General features: G+C 43.9%; 1 protein-coding gene across 1 annotated transcript in view; it reads right to left on the bottom strand.

The window, feature by feature from the left end:
* Positions 1-23,355, bottom strand: part of LOC103209392 (F-actin-monooxygenase MICAL2) — a 110,291-nt gene that overhangs the window by 36,636 nt on the left and 50,300 nt on the right. The window contains exons 3-13 of the mRNA XM_007955230.2: positions 22,994-23,110; positions 20,583-20,684; positions 18,031-18,186; positions 14,782-14,882; positions 8,785-9,042; positions 7,257-7,372; positions 6,030-6,156; positions 5,230-5,317; positions 2,987-3,134; positions 1,710-1,909; positions 1,208-1,314 (exon numbers count right to left, since the gene is read on the bottom strand). Coding sequence (XP_007953421.1) covers positions 1,208-1,314; positions 1,710-1,909; positions 2,987-3,134; positions 5,230-5,317; positions 6,030-6,156; positions 7,257-7,372; positions 8,785-9,042; positions 14,782-14,882; positions 18,031-18,186; positions 20,583-20,684; positions 22,994-23,110 — 1,520 coding nt within the window. The remainder of the gene's footprint in view (positions 1-1,207; positions 1,315-1,709; positions 1,910-2,986; positions 3,135-5,229; positions 5,318-6,029; positions 6,157-7,256; positions 7,373-8,784; positions 9,043-14,781; positions 14,883-18,030; positions 18,187-20,582; positions 20,685-22,993; positions 23,111-23,355) is intronic.

Here is a 23,355-nt window from a genome sequence, read left to right as displayed (position 1 = left end):
GGTACTTCTTTTGATCTGCTGGCACAATGGAGACTTGACTTAGACACTAAGGGCACTGTAAATCAAGAAAGTTTATCTGGTTCTGAGCTTCTCAAAGGCAAGGGTCATATATTATTTATCTCTCTGTGTCTGTTCTCCTCATGAATAACAACAACAACAAAAAAAAAGTGGTGGCATAGTGCCTAAGGCACTTGACTGCTAACCAAAAGGCTGGTGGTTCAAACCTACCAGCCACTTCTCAGAAGGAAGGTTGGGCAATCTACTTCTGTAGAGATACGGCCTCAGAAACCCAAAGAGGGGTCACTATGAGTTGGATCCAACTCCATGCCAGTGAGTTTGGTTTGGTTTTTTGAAGTGGATCATGTGGAATTTGCTCTTCATTCTGTTAAAGTGGTGTATTACATTGATTGGTTTTCTTATGTTAAACTACCATTCCTGGGATCAATCCCACTTGATCATGGTGAATAATCCTTTTAATATGCTGTTGAATTCTCTCCCCTAGTATTTCATCAAGATTTTTACATTGATATTCATAAAGGATATTGGTCTGTAATTTTCTTTCTTGTGACGCCTTTATCTGACTTCATCCACTGCTATCGAGTTGATTCCGACTCATGGAACCCCCACTGGGTTTCCAAGGCAGTAAATCTTTAGGGAAGTAGACTGCCCCATTTTCCTTCTGTGGAGCAGCTGGTGGGTTTGAACCATCAACCTTCTGGTTAGCAGTCAAATGCCTTAGGCATATCTGACATTAGTATCAGAGTAATGCTGGTGTCATAGAATGAGTTAAGAAGTAGTCCCTCTTCTTTCATTATTAGGAAGAGTTTCAGGATTGCTATTACTCCTATTTAAATGTTTTGTAGAATTCAGCAGTGAAACCATCTAGTCCTGTACCTTTCTTTGTTGGGAAGTTTGTCATTACTGACTCATTATCTTCACTTGATAAAGGGTGATTTACTTTTTAAAATACTCACAAGCATATCCTTGCAGCCCTCTATCATGCCCTTTCTATCACCACTTTTAAGTCACTGAAACTTGCTACACAGTGAAAAGGACAACTTCTAACACTGAATTTTACTCCCATCTTCCTGAGTCTTGGTCTATGTAATTTATTAGCATAAATAGACTGAGAACACAAAATTCTCCCTTCTCTTTTCCCCCATCCACTTGCAATGAGAAATAAAACGAAAACCAGGCTGCATCTTACTCGTGGAGTCCTCTTCCTTGGCAACGTGAGATTGAGATAATTATTAGAAATGGATGATTTGGCCAAGCTGAGGTCAGTATTTTCTCCATAGTATTTGCCCCAAGAATCTGTCAAGAAATAAGAGTACAACTGAGATTTGGGATCCTGACACTGCTACCTCAGGGCCCAAGGGGTATCACTGTGACAAGACAAGGTTCTTCCAGAATGAATCTCTCACCTCAAACTAAAACGTAAATGGCCCAGGTAGGGGGGCTATTGCAGCTCTACTGGTGACCTACCAGTGAAAGGAGCAGATGGTTGGTCCCATGTGGCATCTACCATACAGACCTACTTACACTCCCAGGGTCTAGGTGAGTAGGGTTTGCTAGGTTTGGCTTCAAAGTCAGGGGGAAGGCATCAGTCATTCCAGGACAGAGGACCCCAGTGTTAAGAGTAACCAGACTCTGGCACAAGGGCAGAGATGGCTCAAAAGGCTGAGCAGAGCCTCTACCAAGGTCCTTACCCACAGTCCTCAGCGGGGTGCCCCGGAAGAGCTCGTAGAACTTGGAGAGGTACATGACTATGCTGAGCTTGTCAGGCTCCTGACCTGACGCCATCTCTTTGCCAGTGGTCACGGGGGGGATCCCAAATTCACGCTCAGCCACATCGAATGCCAGCTGGTTGTTCCTTACAGCATCATCTTCATTCAAAGAGTCAAAGTTGCTAGAGAGTCAAAACAAAGTGGAGAAGTTCAGGGAGAGGAGGCAGAGGTGTGAAGAGCTGAGCATATTTAGCCTGTAAGGAGTACTGCTGGGAGGCACTGTGCCGGGTGGGGGCAGGGCAAAGGAGCAAAGGAGTGACCCCAGGCCCAGTCCCTAGTCCAGCCCCTCAGAGGCAGCTTAGCCAGGAGAAGATGCTAACCCTGCCTTCATTCAGATCAGGGCCCAATTAGACTTGGGCCATGATGCTACCATTGCTGCCTGGGCTGAAACGATCAGAAAGCGATTGAATCCTCTTTGGAAAATTTATGAGCTACTTTATCTTTAAATACTTCCCCTGTTGTTTTTAATTGCAAAAGTAACATGGGCTTCTCATAAAAACAAAAAACAGCAATCAACCTATGTAGCATATAAAATAAAAAGTGAGAGTTCCATTCCCTCATGAAGGTAAGCTCAGTTCACCACAGTACTGACTGATAACCCCTGGGTGGTTTTCTCCCAGCCTTTTTTGATGAATTTATAAAATGTGATGCTATACTGCTATTGATTTAAATAGAACATCAATTGATGTATCACGCTTTGGACATCATAAAGTATTTCTACAAATGTAATCCAATCTTCCAAAACATCCAATTTACAGATGAAGAAACTAAAACTTACCAAAGATAGGTGCTTGTCCAATGGCACATAGCCAATGGATCTGAGTCCCAAATCTAACTCTTCTCTGACTGTAAAAACCTTCAAACCAGTTCCAAGAAGTAGGTCTTGCCCATAGTTCCTCTCTCAAGGGTGTGAATGCTCAAATTTCCTGTGTGGCAATGAGGTTGGGGATGGGATAGGAACAATCACTGAGCCTAAGCTACTTCCACTCCTCATAAATTAGGCACACCGATTAAACATCTTGTTGACAGAGCAATCAGTGCAATGGGAAAAGTATAAATTTAGGAAAAAGCTCAAACTATGCAAAGAGAAATATTGCATAAAGTCCTGAAGATTCTGAATCTAGCCCTGGTACCGTTGTCTCCAGGGTCTCCTGGGGCTATGAGGGGTGTGATAGATCCAGCTAGGGTCCCAGACTCACATAAGCTCAGGCCGGAAGCGGTGGATGATGGCACAAAGGGCCAGGCCGCTGCGCCAGGATGTGGTCAGGTCAGTGATGTTGACGTGCTGGTAGCCCTCAGTCTGCTGCTGGCACCAGGTTAAGAGCTTGCTGGGCCGGATGTCTGACTCTGCAGCAGGGTAGTACAGAGAGTAGTGAAGTGCTCTGGTGGGATTTCTAATAGCTCACCCCGGGGACCCTTTCTGATGGGCATGATGGATGGGGACTAGGAGAAATGGCACCCAGGCAAGGGGGCCAGTGTCAGGGGGCATCCAGCATGTATGCATTCCACTGAGGACAGCTCCCTGGGTGCCCTGTCATGAATATGGCAGGACAGCAGGATACTGGGACAGGAAGTATGGTCTCCTCTAGCAAAGAGTCCCTAAGACCCACTCTGGCCAGATGATGTGACCTCTGCCAACATCACACTCCTCTAGTGGGAATGGCAGACACAGAGGCAGTTGACCATGATGGAGCGCAATGCGTGCTGCGTTAGAGGAAGAAACAGAAGCTCTGGGAGTCCATGATCAAGTTTGGACTGAGCAGGCCAGGGGAGGATAATTAGCCAAAGAAAACATTACAGAAGAAGTATACTGGTGCTGGCTCTTGCAGAGTAGGAATTCATCAGACAGAAGAAGGCATCCAGAAAAACAAAACAGAGTATGCAGTGGCAAAGAATCTAGCCTGCCATGTTTGTGTAGCAGTAAAACAGTCAATAATTACAGTGGCCGCAACGGAGCATGCGGTGTGTGTGGAGGGGAGGGAGAAGTGCATGGGAAAGCTGACGGTGACTGATGGAAGAGGATGGGAGGTCTGGGTAGGCAACAGGAAGCCAGACTGGTCTTTAAGCAGGAGGTGACCTGGCCAAAGCTGGATGTTAGGGAGTTTTTCATTTAATCCTTCCTTCATTTTTCCATTGAGCCTTGTACCCAGCCCTGTGCTAGGCCTAGGAAGATCGAGAAAAGAGTAAAATATATGGAGCTCATCATCTAGTAGGGAAGACAAAACCCCCCTCCCCCATAAAGAGAATGGAAAACAGAAACAAGTTCTAGTGAGATACAGTTGATCCTCACTATTTGTGGATTCCATATTTGTGAATTTGCCTACTTGCTAACACGTATTCATCAGATCAAGACTCACAATGTTTTTGCAGACATGTGCAGAGCAGTGAAAGATTTGAGTTGCCCTACATGCACAGTCCCAGCTGAACATGAACAAGGCTATCCTCTGCCATCTTATTTCAGCTCTCATACTGTAAACAGGTGTCCTTTTCATGGTATACTTTATGCCTCATTTTTCACCTTTTCCTCTTTTTATTGGTGATTTCACTGTTTAAAACAACCAACAAGCACAGTGTTGGAGTGTTGTCTAGTGTTCTTAAATGCAAGAAGGCTGTAATATACCTTATGGAGAAAATACATGTGTTAGATAAGCTTCCTTCAGGCATGATTTACAGTGCTATAGCCCTATGAGTATGAGTTCAATGTTAATGAGTCAACAATATATGCTAAAGAATGTGTCTTTAAACAGAAACACACATAAAACAAGGTTACATACTGATCAAACCAAAACTAAACCCACTTCCACCAGGTCTATTGTGACTCATAGCAACCTTAAAGAACAGAACAGAACTGTCCCATAGAGTTTCCAAGCTGTAAATCTTTATGGAAGTAGATTGCTGCATCTTTCTTCCACAGAGCAGCTGGTGAGTGTGAACCACAGACCTTTCGGTTAGAAGCTGAGAACTGTAAGCACTGTGCCTCCAGGTTTGCTATCAGTAGTGATCAGTTGATGAAAATTTTGTGATTAGAGGCTCACAGGAACCTAGCCCTGTATTTTCTCCAGGAGCAATGGTCTAGTACCTGCTAATACAGTGCTCATGGTGATTTCTAGACCATAACTACCACAAATAATGGAAATCAACTGTAATTCAATAGTTCACATCTACCGTGCTAAGTGCTTGACACATACTAACTCCTTTAATCTCTACAATGATTCCTCCAGTAGGTGTTGTCCTTATGCTCACTTGGTAGAGGAGGAAACTGAAGGACGAAGAGGAGAAGGGCCGACCCAAGGTCACATGGGTAATAGAGGCAGAGCCAGGCTTCAAAACCTCCACCACCACTGCCACTGAGCAGGCCTCCTCCCCACACAGCCCCTCCTAGGGACCCAGCCAAGCTCAGCAGAACTCTTCCCTGGACCAGGATGCCAGGAGGGCTGCTTACCCCGTCTGGAGAGGTTAACGGATCTTCTCACTGAGCCCAGCCTTTCAAGAGGGTAGCAGAGCTCCTTAGTGATGTACAAGTGCTTCACCTGCAAACAAGAGAGACCTCACACAGCTGCCCACCAGAAACAAGTCCCAGTGAAATACAGGTGATCCTCATTATTTATGGATTCCATATTTGTCTCCCCAAAGCATAGCTCAGGGTGGCTAGACTGCCCACCCCTACTCACACTGCCACCCTGGATAGAATGGCTTTCACAAGGCAACCCAGGCAATCTGAGACACAAAGCCATAGATCTTAACTATCTACCCAAATGCAGGGGAACTATTAACAAGTAAGTTCTAACTAAGGTGTGAATAGATGTAACAGGTGAATTTTAAACACCCACACCATTTTCTGTTCTGTTGATTGAAAAGACTGGGGGTTGTGTAGCTCTGAGACAAAGGGAGGAAGCAACAAACTCTGAGACTAGGTAGTAAAGAGGGAAGATTCTCGGTCAGGTGGATTTTTTGAGATAGATCTGTTGAGCAACACATATATGCAGTGATGAATAAACATGTGTAAATGCACATACATATATGTATATATACCCATATGCGCCATATGTCTTTACCATGGCTAGAAAGAATGCTGACTCTATTGGAGACCTGGGACTCTCTTGGAGAGAGGAATTGGCCCCACATTTGGACCAAGAGGCGTTGCTCGCATCAGTTCCAAGAACGTGCTCAGATTATATGTGACTCTTCCTTCCCATCACTCAGTTGAAGATAACCCAGACAGGGCTGCAGGGAGGGACTCACCTGATGGGGCCTGACACAGTGTGAGTTGAGGTTTGGGTACCGCGTCCCTGGGTCCAACGTGTACTGTTCAAAGTTCTTGTTGATGTTCTCCGGGGTGGTTTGAGGTAACAGCCGGTAAAGACTTTCTCTGGCGGGAGGCAGAGCTGAGAGGTCAGGGGTTTGCTCTTGCCACCTTAGGCCTTTGGCTCCTCCCCCTCCCCTCTTTCTGTGTGTTCAAGGGCTTCTTGCATGTGTTTGTATAAACTCTGCTCCTGCAGTGCCTGGCAATCAGGGTTTTTGAGATCTGCGAAGCGGGATGAGGGTCAAAGGGGCCAGAAAGAAGTGGGTGTCCAGTGGCAGTGATGCTGGTCCCCTCCTCTGAGCAAAGGGCGGGGACACAGACCTGGCAGCATGGTGACCTGGGGTTTTGCTGTAACCACCACTCAGCCATGCTACCTCCTTTGGCCTGTGCCCTATGACCACAGGCCTCCACACCCAAGACCATCAGAGGCCTGGATCCACCCTCTAGCCGCTGACTTCTCCCAAGTCCACCAGCTGCCAAAGCCACATGGTCAACAACAGGGGTCTGGGAATAAGTCCAGGATTCTCAGCAGTGGAAGCATCCAGGGAAATCACAGAACCCAACCTCAACCAGGGCAGACATTCAGCACTATCCTAAAGGACTCCCTCATATAAACCTTTGCTGGCCTTTGTGGAACCAAGCAGTGCTGGGGAGCTCTAGCTTTGGGGCCATGCCCAGATGCAAATTTCTCTCTGAAATTCAGTGTATAAGTTCCTGACCATCTCTGGGTAGTGCAAATGGTTAATGCACTTGGCTACTGACCAAAAGGGTGAAGGTTCAAGCCTACCCAGAAGTGCTTAAGAAGAAAAGGCCTGGTAATCTACTTCTGAAAAGTCATCCATTGAAGGTCCTACAGAGCACAGCTCTACTGTCACACACGGGGTAACCATGAGTCAGAGTCAACTCAATTGCAACTATTTTTTATTTTTATTTTTTAAAAAGTCATGTTCGCCAAAGAAAGTCACTGAAGAAGGGGGATCATGATGGAGTAAGTTTCCTTTGAAACCTTGAAAAAGAAATCAGGCCATGTGTGAGAAGGCAGACCAGAGAAGGTTGAAGGCTCCAGGTAGCCACAGAAGTCACCTAGAGCTGGTTTTGATCCCTCTCCTGCCTGAGCTTTTGGCTTGGCCCTGCCCCCAGCTGGGAACTGAAATACTAATACTCACCTTTCAGCCAGCAGCTCCAGGGGAGGAGTTCCCTGGTCCCAGCTCTTCACCATCCATGCCGTGTCAAAGGCTGCCAGGAAGCCACGAGCACAGCCTGTGCCCATGGGCCAAAAGGGCTGCAAAAGGACACATGCACGATTCCAGTTGATTACCATGACGCCCAGCTTGCTAGATCCCATTTTATCCAGCACTCACTGATTGCCAGCCTTGTGCCAAGCAGTGAAGGGATAAAGAGGTGACAGGGCAGGGCCCCTGCTGCTCACAAGAGCCACCAAACACAAATAGCTGTAGCACAAAGTCAAATGTAAAGGGTGCAATGACTCAGGTACAGCAAAACTGCTTTAGGGCTCAGAAAAGGTAGAGAGAAATTCCCACGTTGGAGGAGAGAGATGGAAGTCAGGAATGCTTCATAAAAAAGTTGCATTTTTATGATTTTAAAGAATGGACAGGATTCACACAGGTCTCTCAAGCCATTCAGGAATAACATGGTAAAGGCCTTGTAGCTGGGAAATTATGAAGCCTGATGGAAGAACAGTTGTTCTAGTTTAGGTGTCACGCAGAGTACCTATGTACTGAGAGATAAATCTGGTAAGGGGAGATTGGGGCAGAAGCAGGATGGGTATTGCGTGTTTAGCTAGAGAGCTTGGGTTAGAGTATGGACTCAATGGTAAGTAAGGACTAATTCTAACAAGTAAGTTCTAACTAAGTTTCTGGGTGATGCAAAAAGTTAATACACTTGGCTTCTAACTGAAAGGTTAGAGGTTAAAGTCCACCCAGAGGTGCCTTGGAAGAAATGCTTGGTGATCTACTTCCAAAAACCCAGCCACTGAAAGCCCTATGGAGCACAGGTCTACTTTGACACATACGGGGTCGTCATGAGTCAGAACCAACACAATGGCAACTGTATTGGTTAAGTTCTAACTAACCTGTTCCATGAGAGCCCAAAGCATGGTTTGGAATTTGACTCTTAACTTGGGATACATACACATTTTTTGGTGGGACCTTACATTAAAGATCAAAATGTATCCCTTCTAAAAACATTCACTTTAATCTAAGAATCTTGCACATGCAGATTTTCTGGGGAGAATTTGAACAAAGATGCCATGGATGGAAACTAGGCTTTGAGGTCCACACACTGTTCTTGCATCCCCTCTGTTCTCTACATTGAATGGCCGCCCCCATAAGGAAGAGAGTCTTGGTCTTGCTGAGGTTCTACATACTTTCAGAAGGATGGCCCATGTGGTCCAGACCAAGGCTGCCTCGATTTTGTACTTCAACAAAGAGGTCCACTGAGAAGAACCCAGAGATGGAAGAGAAAGCTCTCTTGCCTATAGACATGCAGATCTGGCTCCTCTGAATTTAATGAAAGGTCAGGCTCCAACACCAGGACAGGTATCCTGTCAACTGGCTGACAGCCTCTGAGCTTGTCCTTCCCCCCACTTCATGACATCAGATACTGCCAGCTAGGACATAAATATAGGGATCTGCCTTACAGCAAGAGTTTAGGGGCTCCAAATGTAGGTGGTACCTCTAGTAAGCTGTCGCCCACAAGGGCCACAAGAAGCTGATGTGCCTGCCGCTCGCGCACCAGGGCTGCATTCTCTGAGGCATACATGGAGGTGAAGTCAAACATGGCCACATCAGGCTGCCCGTAGTGGTTCATGGCAAAGTCTAAAGATGGCAGCTGGTAATTGGTGGCAAAGTCTGCAGCTTCTCGGGCATAGGCGAGCAGGTTATCCTGGTTCACATTCTCCGTACACAGTAGCATCTCAGTGTCAATGTAGTCCTGGGGAAGAGCAAGGACACACTGAAACAAGGACTAGAAGCCACACATCCCTTGCCCCTCCAAAGGATAAGTATTTGTTATGGATTGAGTCCTCCCAAAAGATATGTGATTTTGACCTTGTTTGGAAATAGGGTCTTTGAAGATGTTATCAGTTGTGTTAACATGAGGTCAGTCTGAAGTAGAGTGGGTCCTAATCCAAGACAAGTGGTGTCCTTGTAAAAGGGAAGACACATAGACACACAGGGAAGACAGCCATGTGATGACAAGGCAGAGATTGGAGTGATGGGTCTACAAGTCAAGGAATGCCAAGGATTGCTGTTCATCACTAGAAGCTAAGAGGGAGGCATGGAATGGTTTCTCCCTCAGAGATCTCAGAGGATTAAACATGGCTGACAACCTGATTTTTACTCCTAGCCTCCTGTAAGACATTAATGTCTGTTCTTATAAGCCATCCAGTTTGTGCTACTTTGTTCCAGCAGTCCTGGGAAATTAATTCCATATTCATACTCGCTTCTCTGCAAAGGGATTTGATACGGGTTTTCATGAAGGGCATTTACACAGTGAGGCTAATGAACACAGAAATAGAATATCAGGACGAAGGGAATAAAGATGAAATATATCTGTTAGTCATGAGGTTAACACAGTTGTGATTAAGCATCAGATTTGGCTTTCACCTTCTTGGCATCCAAGGCAAAAGGGAAATGTAATATGTTACAGGGCTCTCCTTTATCAGAAAGAAGGAAGCATAGAAATTCCTCAGGGGATGCAATTTTTCCTGGCACTAAATTCTAAAAGGACTGCATCACGTAGGAATGTCTATAGAGAACATTAAATATAATGAACATTGTACGTGATAATGGTCTTGTAGCAAACACAGAAGCACATTTTATATCAATAGTTTCCATAATAACTTTCAGTAAAACTAAAAGATAAAAGAGCAAGTCAGTAAGTGTGATTTTATAATAAATTGAGCTAAGCTAATACAGTCCAGGAGCTCTGGTAGCACAGTGGCTAAAGCACTTGACTGCTAACCAGAAGGCTGGCGGTTCAAACCCACCAGCCACTCCTCGGAAGGAAGGTTGGGCAATCCTACTTCCGTAGTGATACTGCCTCGGAAACCCAAGGAGGGGTCGCTATGAGTCGGGGCCGACTCGACAGCACATAACAACAACAACAACAATATAGTCCAAGTATGTTGTGCTTAGAAAATGGGTTCACGGCATAAACTGTGAAGTTTCTCTCCAAAACCAGTTACCTTTTCTCTCAATGGGTTAAGGATGGCTCAGCACTTGGCTTTGCTCTTAGAGTGTTAATTGTTATACTTTCCTGCTGGCGATTATGAACCCTGAATTTAAAGGACTATGCTATACATTCTGGAGCACACTAGCAATGAACCGCTGGATGTTAGGGCTTGAGAAAGCAAGACAGTTTAGAGTATTCCCAGAATCTATCTGCTCATCCTGAGGCAAACAAAACCATATACGTCAAAAGATCATCTTTCCCGGAATCAGTGCAGGAGATCCTGGATAGAGTGGGAGAACAATGTGAAACAAAACTCAAATTCATTTAAAAAAAAAAAAAGACTAGGTTTACTGGTCTGATAGAAGCTGGTGAGACCGCTGAGACTATGGCTCCTAGTTACCCTTCAGGTCTGGGATTGAACTCACTCCCCCGGCTTCCAGCCAAACAACAGACAGACACATAGAGTGAACATTAACATCAGGTAGGTATACTCCTTACAACAATCAATTATGGGAGAACAGAAGGACAGTATTTGCACAGGGAGAGAGCTCTGGGGCAGGAATGCATAGGAAAGGAGGACATGGGAAGAGGTAACCACAGGGAGTAAGTGGGAAAAGAGCTATTACACTGTGGGGAATTGCAATCAATGTCATGAAACAAAATCCGTATGAACCACTGTATGGAAAATGAATTTGCTCTGTAAACTTTCACCCAAATCACAGTAAAAATAAAAAAAAAAAAAATCATCTTTCCCATAGGTGACACACACACACAAAAATATATATATATACATATACATATACATACATACATACATACATACATACATACATACACACACTAGGAGGGGACTGGGGAGTATACTGTGTAAGGTGAACACGGACTTTGGGGTCAGCAAAAGCAAGAGGTCAAATTACACCTCTGTTGTTTATTAGCTGGGTACATTTCGGTAAGTTATGTAACTTTTCCAAGCTTCTGTTTTCTCATTTCTAAATGAGAATAACAAAATCTGGTTCACAGAGTTGTGAGGATCTAATTTCCAGCCCTGTGCCGGGCACGTTGGGTGCTGTGCAGTCAATCCTGACTCACAGCAGCCCCATGTGACAGAGTACAATGTCCCATAGGGTTTTCTTGGCTGTAACCTTATGGTAGTAGATCACTAGATCTTTCTGTGGTGGAGCCACTGGGTGGGTTAGAACCATTACATTTTCGGTTAGAAGTTGAGTGATTAGCATCTGACCGTTATACCACCAAAAACCCAAACTCACTGCCACTGAGTTGATTCTGACTCATTGTGACCCTCTTTAGGTTCCCGAGGCACAAGCAGATTGCCCAGTCTTCCTTCTGTGGAATGGCTGGTGGGTTTGAACCATCAATCTTCTGGTTAGCAGTCAAATGCCTTAGGCACTGAGCCACCAGAGCTCCTTATTATACCACCAGGGCTCCTCTATTCCTGGTACATGGCAGACACTTAATGAATGGAAATTCCTGTTCCCTAGAATTTGTGATGACACAAAATGTGGCACAGGGTGAAAAACATCCTGGTGCAAGAGCGTGCATAAAGGTCTGAGAAGGCACAGCTTCATCGATAACCAGACTGGCCTTATGACTCAATTTTCTAAACAGCCATACCATCAAATACCTTGTCCCAGAAATTCTATCATTTCCATGTCCAAACCACATCACCCAAACTGCACCCAGTACTGGCTCAAGAGTCCTTTGTCAGGTCACTGTATCGAGGTTGGCGTTCCTGTTACTTATCATCTTTTCTCACATTTGTTCCTATAGTCACACGATCACTTCTCCCATTTGGAAATGTGAAGATGAGATGGGAAAAAATGAATAGAAAGCAAATTATCCCCACCCACCTGTGTCCCAGCAGAGCACCTGACACAAGCGTGTAGAAGGCCTTTGACAACTGCTGAGGGAAATGAGTTAACATAGCAGGACTAAAATTTCTTATCCTTGAAAAGAACCACTTGCAAGAACGGCCCTTGGATATGGGAAGAAATTTTGTCGGTTACCAGGGGTGGGAGGGGAGGGGAGGAAACACTGCAAAAATAATTTTAAAAATTAAAAAAAAAAACCAAAAACCTTTGCAACACTTGCCCAAGCAAGGCAGGGGTCCAGACCAAGAGTATGGCAACAGCAGCTGCGAAGAAGCTGCCCTAATTGAAGAACTATATCCTGAGTTGTTCTTGTTACCTCCAAGTTGATCCTGATCCTGAATTGTAAACTGTTAAGCTTCCTAATAAACTCCATTGTGTGTGTGTGTGTATGTGGGAGGGATGGCCCTTGGATGGTGTCTGGGAACTTGGATATCAAAAGGGTTCCCACCAGTAACTTATAAGAGTGGCTCACTGTGCCCTAACGGTTTGTACAAGCAATGTGGATTATGCTGAACACCTATTTTCCTTTTAGAAGTCTGGGGTTTTGGTATGTGCTAGGTAGAGGGTGTCTACATGATTAGCCTCCAATAAAAACCTTGAACATTGAATCTTTAATGAGCTTGCTCCTCTGGTAGACAACATTTCACATGTATTATCTCAACTCCTTTCTGGGGGAATTAAGCATGTCCTATATGATTCCACTGGGACAAAATGCTTGGAAGTTTGTGTCTTGTTTCCCCAGACTTTGCCCCATGCACCTTTTCCCTGTGATGATTGAGCTTGGCATCCTTTCACTGTACTAAGTCATAGCCATGAATACAACTATATGCTGTATCCTGTTAAGTCCTATTAGTGAATCACAGAACCTGAGGTTGGTCTTGGGGACTTACTGACATACAATGGGATCAAGTCACCATGAGCAGCATGTTGTTCCCTGGCATGCCCCCAAGGGAATCTTAGTGTCCTAGGAGGCCAAAGTAATTATCAAGTTAAACATGCAGGGAACTTCTGCAGAAATACAAGTCAAACTTCATCTGACTCCCCTGGAATGGCTAACCAAAGCCTTCCCAACCCCTCCTCTGCAAAGGTGCCCACTGCACCTGCACTCCCAAGCCAGAGTGGTTCTTCACTATCTGACACTGGTATCCCTAGACTGAGGAGCAACTTTGGGAGGAGCGCCTATGGAGCAGACAGACAAAGAGCATGCCGCCTCCTGCAAATGACCAGGTCAGTCGGGGGGGGGGGGCTCCAGATGTTGAAGCTCATCGCCCACACATCTGCTGGCTGTCCTCCAGCCCGTGTGCAACTCCCCACAGAGTACCTCAGGCTCTTAGCAAAGACCTGAGCAATGTGGAGGAGACCCAGGGGAAGGCTAGGTTACTAATGCCGCCCAGCCGGCTGCCAGCACAAGCTGGCGAGAGGACAGACACATTCTTCTCTGACAAGCAGCAATGAATGGTCACCGTGCTGCCCAGGCTACAGGCTGATACCCAGAGATTAGCTGACCTCAGACTGTGCACGATCCTTATCTAGAGGCAGCAGCAGCAGGAGTGGCAGGAATGAGGACTCTGGAAAGGCTGAAAACCCGACCAAAGGAGCTCCCAGCCCAGGAACCACTGCTCCACGTGCTGCTTCTGCCAACCCTGTTCTCCGGTTAAGCACGCAGATGCAGAGGCATGAAGCACAGGCACTGGAGCCCCGGAAGGCAGAGGACAAACAAGCAGGTGGCCACACAAGGCAGAGAAGCTGAAGTCAATCTGTAAACATGCCCTGTGCCAGGCACTGAAACAGGTGCTCTGCATACATCTTTCAAAAATTATTTACTCTTCCCAACCACTCTTAGACAGAAACTACTATTTCTATTTTGCTGAGGAGACTGAGGTTCAGAAAAGTTTAGTGGCTTACCCATGGTCCTGAGTTAGCATGTGGCAGAGCCAAGATTCAACTTGAGTCTTTTTGACTGCAAGATTAGTGAGCTTGGCACCATATTGTGACAAGGGACCCACAGACAGAAAGCATCTCTATGTCCCACTATGATAAAAAGATCCCATTTATCTCCAAATGATGGGTCAATTCTCAGAAAACAGGGCAGGGCTGAATGAGATTGGGGAAGTAGAAAATTCAGCCAATCTTTTGGGTTGGGGTATACACAAATACCTGGGTAAAGGTCTCACACTCCCTGACAGCTCTCGGTGGAAATAGTTCTTTGTGTGTTAGTGCACGTAACTTTATCCAAGCACTACTGCAATGGTGGTGCAAAAAGTTAACATGTTTGACTTCTAAGCAAAAGGGTGGAGGATCGAGTCCACCTCAGAAGAAAAGTCTGGTGATCAACTTCCACAAAACAACCCTTGAAAACTCTGCTGCACACAATTCTACTCTGGTACACATGCGGTCTCCCTGAGTCAGGGGGAACGCAACAGGAACTGGTATCGTACTGGTGCTGCAACGGCAAGGGAAAGAAGGTGTTGAGCAGGTGGTCCCTTCTCCCCTCTTCTCCTTGCTCAGTATCTGACAGGACAATGACTGCCTCCACACTTGCTGATGCTGCTTGCCCAAGTCACAAAGGGGAAGATGTTTAGGAAGTTGCAGCCAAAGAGATACGTACATTAATGATGACGCCCTTGTCAAGCAGGCTCTGCTTCTTAGCTGTCATGACAAAATAGTGGGTGCAGTCCTTGTAGTAAACAATGTTCTCAAGATCAATCCCTGAAAAGAGAACAGTAATAGACTCATTATTATTTTTGAGCACCAACTTGTGCTGGGATCTGTGCTTTGCCTTGTTACAGGTCTCACTGTGTACTGTAGCATATTCATATTAGACAGGCCTTTAAGACACACAGGGCTGGAATAGATAAAATAGAGGGCCAGAATTTACCCAAGTCACCACAGCTGGCTTTTACAGTCCTGCAAAGACATTATTTCCTTTAAAACTCACAAAGTCCTTAGAGAGAGAGTATTTCCAAATTAGAGTTAAGTGCCACCAAAAGGAAAAGTGCCATGATCTATGGTTACAGCAGCCAGGAAATAACAGAGCTAGGACATAAACACAAGTCTGTCTGACTTCAAGTCCAGTCCACAGTGTTGCCATAGCTGACCAGTGCTGTGTGAATTCGCTAAGACTACGCTACAGATTAGGAGCTCCAGTAGCATAGTGTCTAAGGCACTTGACTGCTAACCAGAAGGCTGGTGGTTCAAACCTACCAGCCACTCCTTGGAAGGAAGGTTGGGCAATCTACTTCTGGAGTGATACTGCCTCGGAAACCCAAAGAGGGGTCGCTATGAGTCAGGGCCGACTCAAAGGCACATAACAACAACAACAACATGCTACAGATTAGATGGATTGACACAGTGGCTACAACGATGGGTTGAGGCATAGCGTTTCATTCTGTTGTACACAGAATTGCTGTGACTCAGAGCAGACTCCTCACCTGGCACCTAACAACAACAAATGCTACAGATGTTTCTATTTTCCTGCTTGTGCAAAAACCCAGGTGCAGTGGTAAGAACAACTTTGGCTACAGGACCGGGTTGTATCTTTTTGCACTTTGTACCAATCACAGAATGCTGGGTTTCTGCATTTGAAACGATGCTGTGAGACGACTGCTTAGCTCAGTGGTTCTCCATTTGCTCCAAGCATGTGGAGTAGCTCGGTGGCTCTCAAAGTGTGATCCCTGGCAAGCAGCATCAGCATCACCAGGGAACTTACTAGAAATGCAAATGATCAGGAACTATGGGGGTAGGGCCAGCAATCTGTTTTAACAAAACCTGCAGATGACTCTCAATCCCTGCTCTCTCTCTCTCTCTCTCTCCTTTGAAGGGCGAGAAAGGAACAGAAGGGAGAGAAAGAAGCAACCTATCAGCAGTCAACACAGAGGCTTGCTGGGTAACCATAGGAACCCCTTTATTACCACTAAATAGGAAACGGCCATCAATGCATAGCCCCCCCCCCCAAGAGAATAAGAGCACATTCATCACTGTCACTGTGTAAGGAACACTGTTGTGAAACAGCGCCGATGGTGACAACCACAGCAAAGTTTAACGGAAGTTCATTGAAACAACTGGAAAAACACAGTCAATCTTCTGTTGTAATTTATTCATTTGGTGGTTTATTTAAATATTTATTTTCTTGGTGTTTGAAGGGGAGGAAGGGTTGGAGAATTCTTAAATCATTCCAAAGGAAATAATACGATGGAAGGAAGTATTAAAACTTTTTATAAGATAATGCAACTGGGATGAAACTCAAGAGATCCCAACATAGACACCACCCTTAAGAGAATAAGATATTTATGCCCAGCAAGAGAGAGGCACAGAGCCAGTCTTAGAAAAATATCTTAAAGAATAATTCAGCAGAAGTAGTTTTATCTATAATAGCACATAACTGGCAGGATTAAATCAGGAATCAACAAACTTTTTTTCTGTAAAGGGTCAGAGAGCAAATATTTCTGTCTTCGTGAATCACATGGTCCCTGTTGCAGCTACCACTGTCAGTGGAAGCAGTCTCAGACAATATGTAAACAAACGAGAGTGGCTGTGTTCCAATAAAACTTTATTTATGGACATTGAAAAGTGAATTTCATATAATTTTCATGTGTACAAAATATTATTCTTTTTTCTTCAGCCACTAGACAATATAATATCCTTTGCCTGAAGGCAAAAAAAAATATGAAGCCAGCTTTAGTTTGCCAACCCCTACTTTACATGCTGAGGCAATAATAGTACATTTAGCTATTGAGATATTCTGCAGCCCCCCAAAACGATTATCAGGAAGACTATGCTCCAACATGGACAATATTTTAAATGAGATGACTGAGAAAAGCAGAATAACAATGGTAAATGGCACTGTGACTAGAGCCATGTATAAGGTAAGGATGTAGGTAGAAAACTCCTGAAAAGACATATATGAAAGGGAAAACTATTTCTACACTAGGCGATCAGAGAGTAGAGCATTTCTTTTTAATGTAATGATTTTATGTTACACTGCCTTTTCAAGGAGAAATATATGTATTTTAAATCAGGTTCAAAAGAAAGAGAAAAATATCTGGAATTTATTTCATGGATCAGGTAAACAGGCCTCCCATAACTCTCTTAACTCCTCACCTTGCTTTACTTTTCTCTAACCATCCTTAGCATCACTTGACTTGTTATGATTTACTTATTTATTGACTATCCCCTCTCAGAGAATATAAACTCCAAGAGAAAGGGATTTTGTTTATTTTGTTTACTGCTTTATCTTAGGATCTCAAATAGTATCTGGCACATAGTAGTCATTCAATAAATAGTTGTTAAGTAAATGAATGAACACTTTATTTCCTCTTTGTCCATGGCTGGTGACAACTAACGCCATTGAGTTTCATGCTCCCTGGGCATCCCCCATAAGAAGGGCAGATGATACACTGTACAAAAGCACCTAGGCATCTTTAAGCACCACCCACAGGTTACTGGCTGCTCCTCAGAGCACTTCCTGCATCTCATGCTGATCTCTGCATAGCACAGCCCCTCTGCGTTAGAATGGTTTGCGTGGCTAACCCTCACTGAACTCCACCTCAAGAGTGTACTGTGTCAACTATGACTTTATTTCCCATGATAGCGAGTCCTGGCACAGAGTGGGCACTCAGTAAATGTCCACTGAGTAAACTAATGTTTATTTATCTTCACGTACAACATCCAGAACTTTCCCTCAAGAATCTCTCTTGCCCCTGAAAAGACTCTGCCCGTTTATTATTCTAAGGAGAAATCTCTGCCACTTTGTCAGATTGAGTCTCTCTAGTCCCAGACCTCAGAAAGCCAGCATGTTCCTCTGTCCACTTTAGGAACTGCAAACAATGGCCTGGTTTGAGAAAGGTGAAGGTCCCACCTGTTTCTTCTTTGAGGTCCTGAAAGAATTTCTGATTGAAGATGAAAGCCACACCGCTAATCTCTTCCACCTTGGCCTCAGCTGTGCTGTTTCTGTTTATGAAGTTGGCAGTGATTGCAATAGCCAGCTTCCCACGGAATTCTTTTCTTCTGAACCCTGCAGGAAGTGAAAGGAAAAAGTGGGTCTTTCTTCTGGATTTGGTGTGGAAACTGCAAAAGATGACGGTGCATGCTCTTCCCAAGTGCCCCCCATACCAGCGAAGTCAGAATTCTGCATCTGTGGGGAACCAGGGCAGGCAGAGACACCAAGGTTTGTGTCCAAGGAAGAACGTGGCATTGAAGTCTATTCTGAAGTCAAAAGGACTTTGTCTTTTCTAAAATTTTCAGGACCAATAACTTGGTTAGATTCAACAAACAAAAGGCTAATGCTATCTTCTCCAACAGGCAATAAGAGAGCTTGTCCTTTTAAAGACCTGTTAGGTATTGTTATTAAATATACTCATGAAGGGTCCACACACACTTTGAACTTACATAATTAAAATGACTTGATTTTGCATTTTTCACAGATTTTTTTTTTCTTTAGAAAAGTAAGATTATTACTTCTTATACTAATTATTGTTGCTGCAGGACAGGGATTTTAACAAATTTTCTTTGTCTCTCCAATTCTCAATGATCAGCACTTTGTACACACCTAATAAACCCACAATGAATAACGTGCAATTAATTAATTTAGTACTTTCGTGTCTACGGGTTCACACAGCTTTCAACAGCTTACATTAAACCTTTTTAAATGGTGGTCACACAGAGAATCACAAACAAGTGATCACATTTCAGGGGAGCTCTTTTCCTCCTCCTGCCTTATCTTTATAATACCTGACTATTCCTGTATTCCTAAATTTCCTCTCTGTCCCAGATACTGCTGTTCACTTTGCATAGCTCTGGCATTCATCATAAGCACAGACATAACATTTTTCTTCAGCCATCTTTGGGAATTCCCCTCACCATGTACTCAAGCCTCATGCTGATTCCCAGGCTTCTTTGTCAAAAATTTCTTTGACTGAAAACCCTGGGCTTCTATTCAATTACCAATCCTTTAAGTCATCATTCATTAGATCTTTTTACAAAATGGCCAGAAATGGCCATGATTATCTAGCCCAGTGATTCTCAACTGAGTGTGATTTTGTCTCCCAGGGGACATTTGGCAACATATGGAGACAATTTTGGTTGTCACAACTGGGAAATAGGGTGCTTCTGGTGGGTAGAGGTCAGAGATACTACTAAACATCCTATAATGCACAGGACAGCCCCCATGACAAAGAATTAATCTAGCCCCCAATGTCAATAGTGCCAAGGTAGAAAAACCCTGGTCTAGTCTACCAACTTTGTCCCAAGGAGCTCAAATGACTCTTCTCCTTCATACCCTTTCTTCTTTCCATGCTCATATATACAGAACCACACTCCAGCTGACTGTGGATTCTAGATTTTCAAATATTTGAACTTACAGTCCTACCAAATCACGAAAATGTACCATAAATTCTAAGAGTACAATACCCAGGTTGGTAGCTTAAACATTCTTTGCTAGAAATTGGTTACTTATTGGGGGCATGATGTGGAAGTGAAGAGAGAGGAAAGGAAGTAGGAAAACAGCACTGGCTACATGGCAGATAAGGGTCTCAGCTAGGCAGAGAACTTTCTAAGACAGGCTTCATTTCAGGAACTATGTTCTGTCCTCAGAAGAGGTGCCCTCCCGGCCAGACACTTGAGCAGAGCAAACTCAAACAGCAGAACTGTCCCTAGTCTAAGAGATGCTTGTTGAGGCCACTATATCCACAGTCACTGATCTCAAATTAGTACAGGCACAACCTGTGCAAAAATTAATCTCAGGGCTGGAGTAGAGGTGATTAAAGCTATTTCCTGGTAGAGGGATTTCTTCTCAACCTAATTGGATTTTACCCCAAGAAAGGATATTCTGCCTCAAGCTTTAGAACACGTGGAAAGATAGATTTGCACTTCAGTAGTTTGGGAAAAACTTATCTTACTGCCCAGCAGTGAGTGTGCTTAAAAATTCTGAAAAGAGATGAGAAAACTATACTTAAAAGTAAGCTAATACTTTTAATAATGTTTTTTTTAAAAAAAATTCATCTTAAGTAAGCATGAAAATTCATAACACCATGGCTTGCACATAAGCAGATGCTCAATAAATGTACAGTTAATTTTTTATCTTTTAACTTATATGACACTTTGTAAAGTATTTTTACATATTAATTGTTTCCTGGTCTTCATACAATGCTTTGAGTGGGTTCTATTATCCACATTTTGCAGGTGGGAAAACCAAAGTTCAGAGTGAATTAAATGACTATCCTTGAAACACTCAATCTCATAGGAACATGGGGCACATGCTGCCTCAGCACAGCAGGACAGTCTCCCCTTCCATCCAGAACCCACCCAGCTTTGGCACCTGCCCTCCTGCCCATCCTTCCCAGCTTTCTCCCTTGATGGCCCTCTCCCACCTCTACCCATTCTCCCACCCTGTTGTCCCAAGAAGATTTTCACCTTCCAGAGTGTTCCTGCGGCCATCAGCGCCAATGATGACGTCAAATTCAAACTCCGACAGAGAGTGGTCTGCAGGGAGAAATTCTGCCCGCCAGCCAATTTCTACCAGGACAGAAAAAATGAGGTGAGTTGACAGAAAGAAGTGGGGGTAAAAGTGATTATGCTCCCTTTATGTTGGCCATGAAAAGTAGACAGGGTATGTGTACCCCAGGGAGAGCCTGCAGAGGAAAGGCCTAGAGCAGTCCAGATGGACGCCTGAATCTGGAGACCTCTGTGTTGTGTTCATTCAATCCTGGACAAGGTACACCAGCAACTTCAGTTTCTATAAAGAAACTGGTTTCTATAAAGGCTTGGCATCTGCCTCAGTGATCTCAAGGTAGTTTCACTTGCCCATAATTGTTTTTCCTCAACAGATTCTACCACCTTCCCTTTACCATTCCTCCCCCATATTCCACTGTTAAACAGAACCAAAGGATGTGCAGGTGTAACGAAACCAGTTTAATTTCTACTTCACTATACTCAAAGTAGGAGCTCTGGTAGCATAGTGCCTAAGGCACTTGACTGCTAACCAGAAGGCTGGTGGTTCAAACACAGCCACTCCTTGGAAGGAAGGTTGGGCAATCTACTTCTGTAGTGATACTGCCTCAGCAACCCAAGGAGGGGTCGCTATGAGTCGGGGCCAACTCAACGGCACATAGTAAGAACATACTTAAAGTGTTCTTTTGCCCAGTACATCATCTTTTACAAAAACATTTTCAGGTCAAGCCTCACTGGTTACCCATACTTAGTATTTATAACATCTGCTAAAGGTCTAGGAAAGGAACTCTGCCTAAAGTATTTGACTGCTAACCAGAAGGTCAGCGGTTCAAACCCATCAGCCACCCTGTGGAAAGACAATGGGGCAATCTACCTCCATAAAGATTTACCACCTCGGAAATGCAATGGGGGTTGCTATGAGTTGGAATCGACTTGATAGCAGTGTGTTTGGTTTTTTTTTGTTTATTTTGTTTGTTTTTGAGCAAAGGTCTAGGAAAGGAGCCCTAGTAGCACAGTGGTTCAGTGCTCAGCTACTAACCAAAAGGTTGGCAGTTTGAATCCACTAGCCACTCTGTGGGAGAAAGATAAGACAACCTGTTCCTATAAAGATTTACAGCCTTGGAAACCCTATGGGCGCAGTTCTACTCTGTCCTATAGTGTTGCTATAAGTTAGAATTGACTCGATGACAGTGGGTTTGGTTTGGTTTGGTAGATGCTAGGAAAGGATAAGAGCATATAGTTCTCTATATGCTAAGTAACAAGCGCTGTCCTGCTACAAAAGCTAACTAAGAACTCTCAAATGTAGTAGGCACAGGACAGGAGAAATAAGAGTCATAGCCTGTGAAGGAAACTATGAGGTCTCCAAAACTAAGCTGGTCCAAACTCAGAGTCAAGTCTAGGTGCTAGAAGATTTTGACAAGATGAAGGAGCATCATGAAATTTTCTGACCACGGTGTAAGTAAAAATATTAGAATTCAAATAAATATGCCAAAAGGAAAAAGAGAAAAATTACTAAGTAAGATATGCCTATACTAGGTGAATTTTATGGTTTATAAATTGTATCTCAATGGAGATGTATCTCAATATATCTCAATATGATGTACCAAATAATATCTGGAGGATTTATTTCAGATTTCCTCTAAAAGCCTCACTTTCCTTGCTGGATTGGCAACTATTACACAAGCACACACAAGTGCATCCACGTATCTATGAGTGTATAAATACATATAATGTGAAAAGCACATGAATGTGCTTTATCAAACAACCAACTCTAAGTCTTCTATTATGCCTATTGGTTAGACTTCACTGGCCATATCACCTTCTAATGATGAGGTGGGAGCTCTGGAGTCATAGTGCCTAAGGCATTTGACTGCCAACTATTCCTCAGAAGGAAGATTGGGTAATCTACTTCCATAGAGATACCACCTCGGAAACCCAAGGAGGGATGCTATGAGTTGGATATGACTCTTTGGCAGTGAGTTTGGTTTTTGGTAATGACAAGGTAACTAAATTGCAGGTTTACAGCTTTAATAATAAAGCTCCTGGGAGTTGAAGAATAAAGCTAAAGTGATTAAAAAATAATAATAATAAAAAAAAAACCCTACTGCCGTGAGTCAATTCTGATTCACAGCAACCCTATAGGACAGAGTAGAACTGCCCCATAGGGTTTCCAAACCCGTAAATCTTTATGCATGCAGACTGCCATATCTTTCTTCCACGGAGCGGTTGGTGGGTTTGAACCACCAACCTTTTGGTTAGCAGCTGAGCAGTTTAATTACTGTACCACCAGGTCTCTTTGCCTAAAGTGACAGCAATGACTAAAAAAGGTAAAAGATTCTTTGGATTTCTAGACAGAAAAGCAAAATACACTGTACTTTGATTTTCTTGATCTTCAGGAGGTTCTAGAACTTTCACAAATTCCACATTCACATGAATTTCAACTCCCAGCATCAAGGCCACCTTGAATAAGATGAGCTGAAGCTGACGAATACCTGTCAGGGAGGAAGAGAGATGAACTGTCAGCACCAATGCCCAGGTGCCTCCCGTATGCAGAGTATTATATAATCACATCTCCACGATCTCGGACCATAACAGTGTATCAACAGTAATTGTTACTGAGCACTAATTACATGCTGAGTACTCTGTCAAAATATTTTATGTCAGTTTTCTCATTTAACCCTTAACAGTTGCTCTTTGAGATAATTACTATTCTTGTTTTATGGATAACCAATTGAAG

The sequence above is a fragment of the Orycteropus afer genome, unplaced genomic scaffold (assembly GCF_000298275.1).
Source record: "Orycteropus afer afer isolate SDZICR_OR568_19922 unplaced genomic scaffold, OryAfe1.0 scaffold00014, whole genome shotgun sequence".
In the NCBI taxonomy this organism is placed as follows: Eukaryota; Metazoa; Chordata; class Mammalia; order Tubulidentata; family Orycteropodidae; genus Orycteropus; species Orycteropus afer.
Note: the sequence above shows the minus strand (reverse complement) of the source record. Positions and strands in the feature narration are given on the sequence as shown.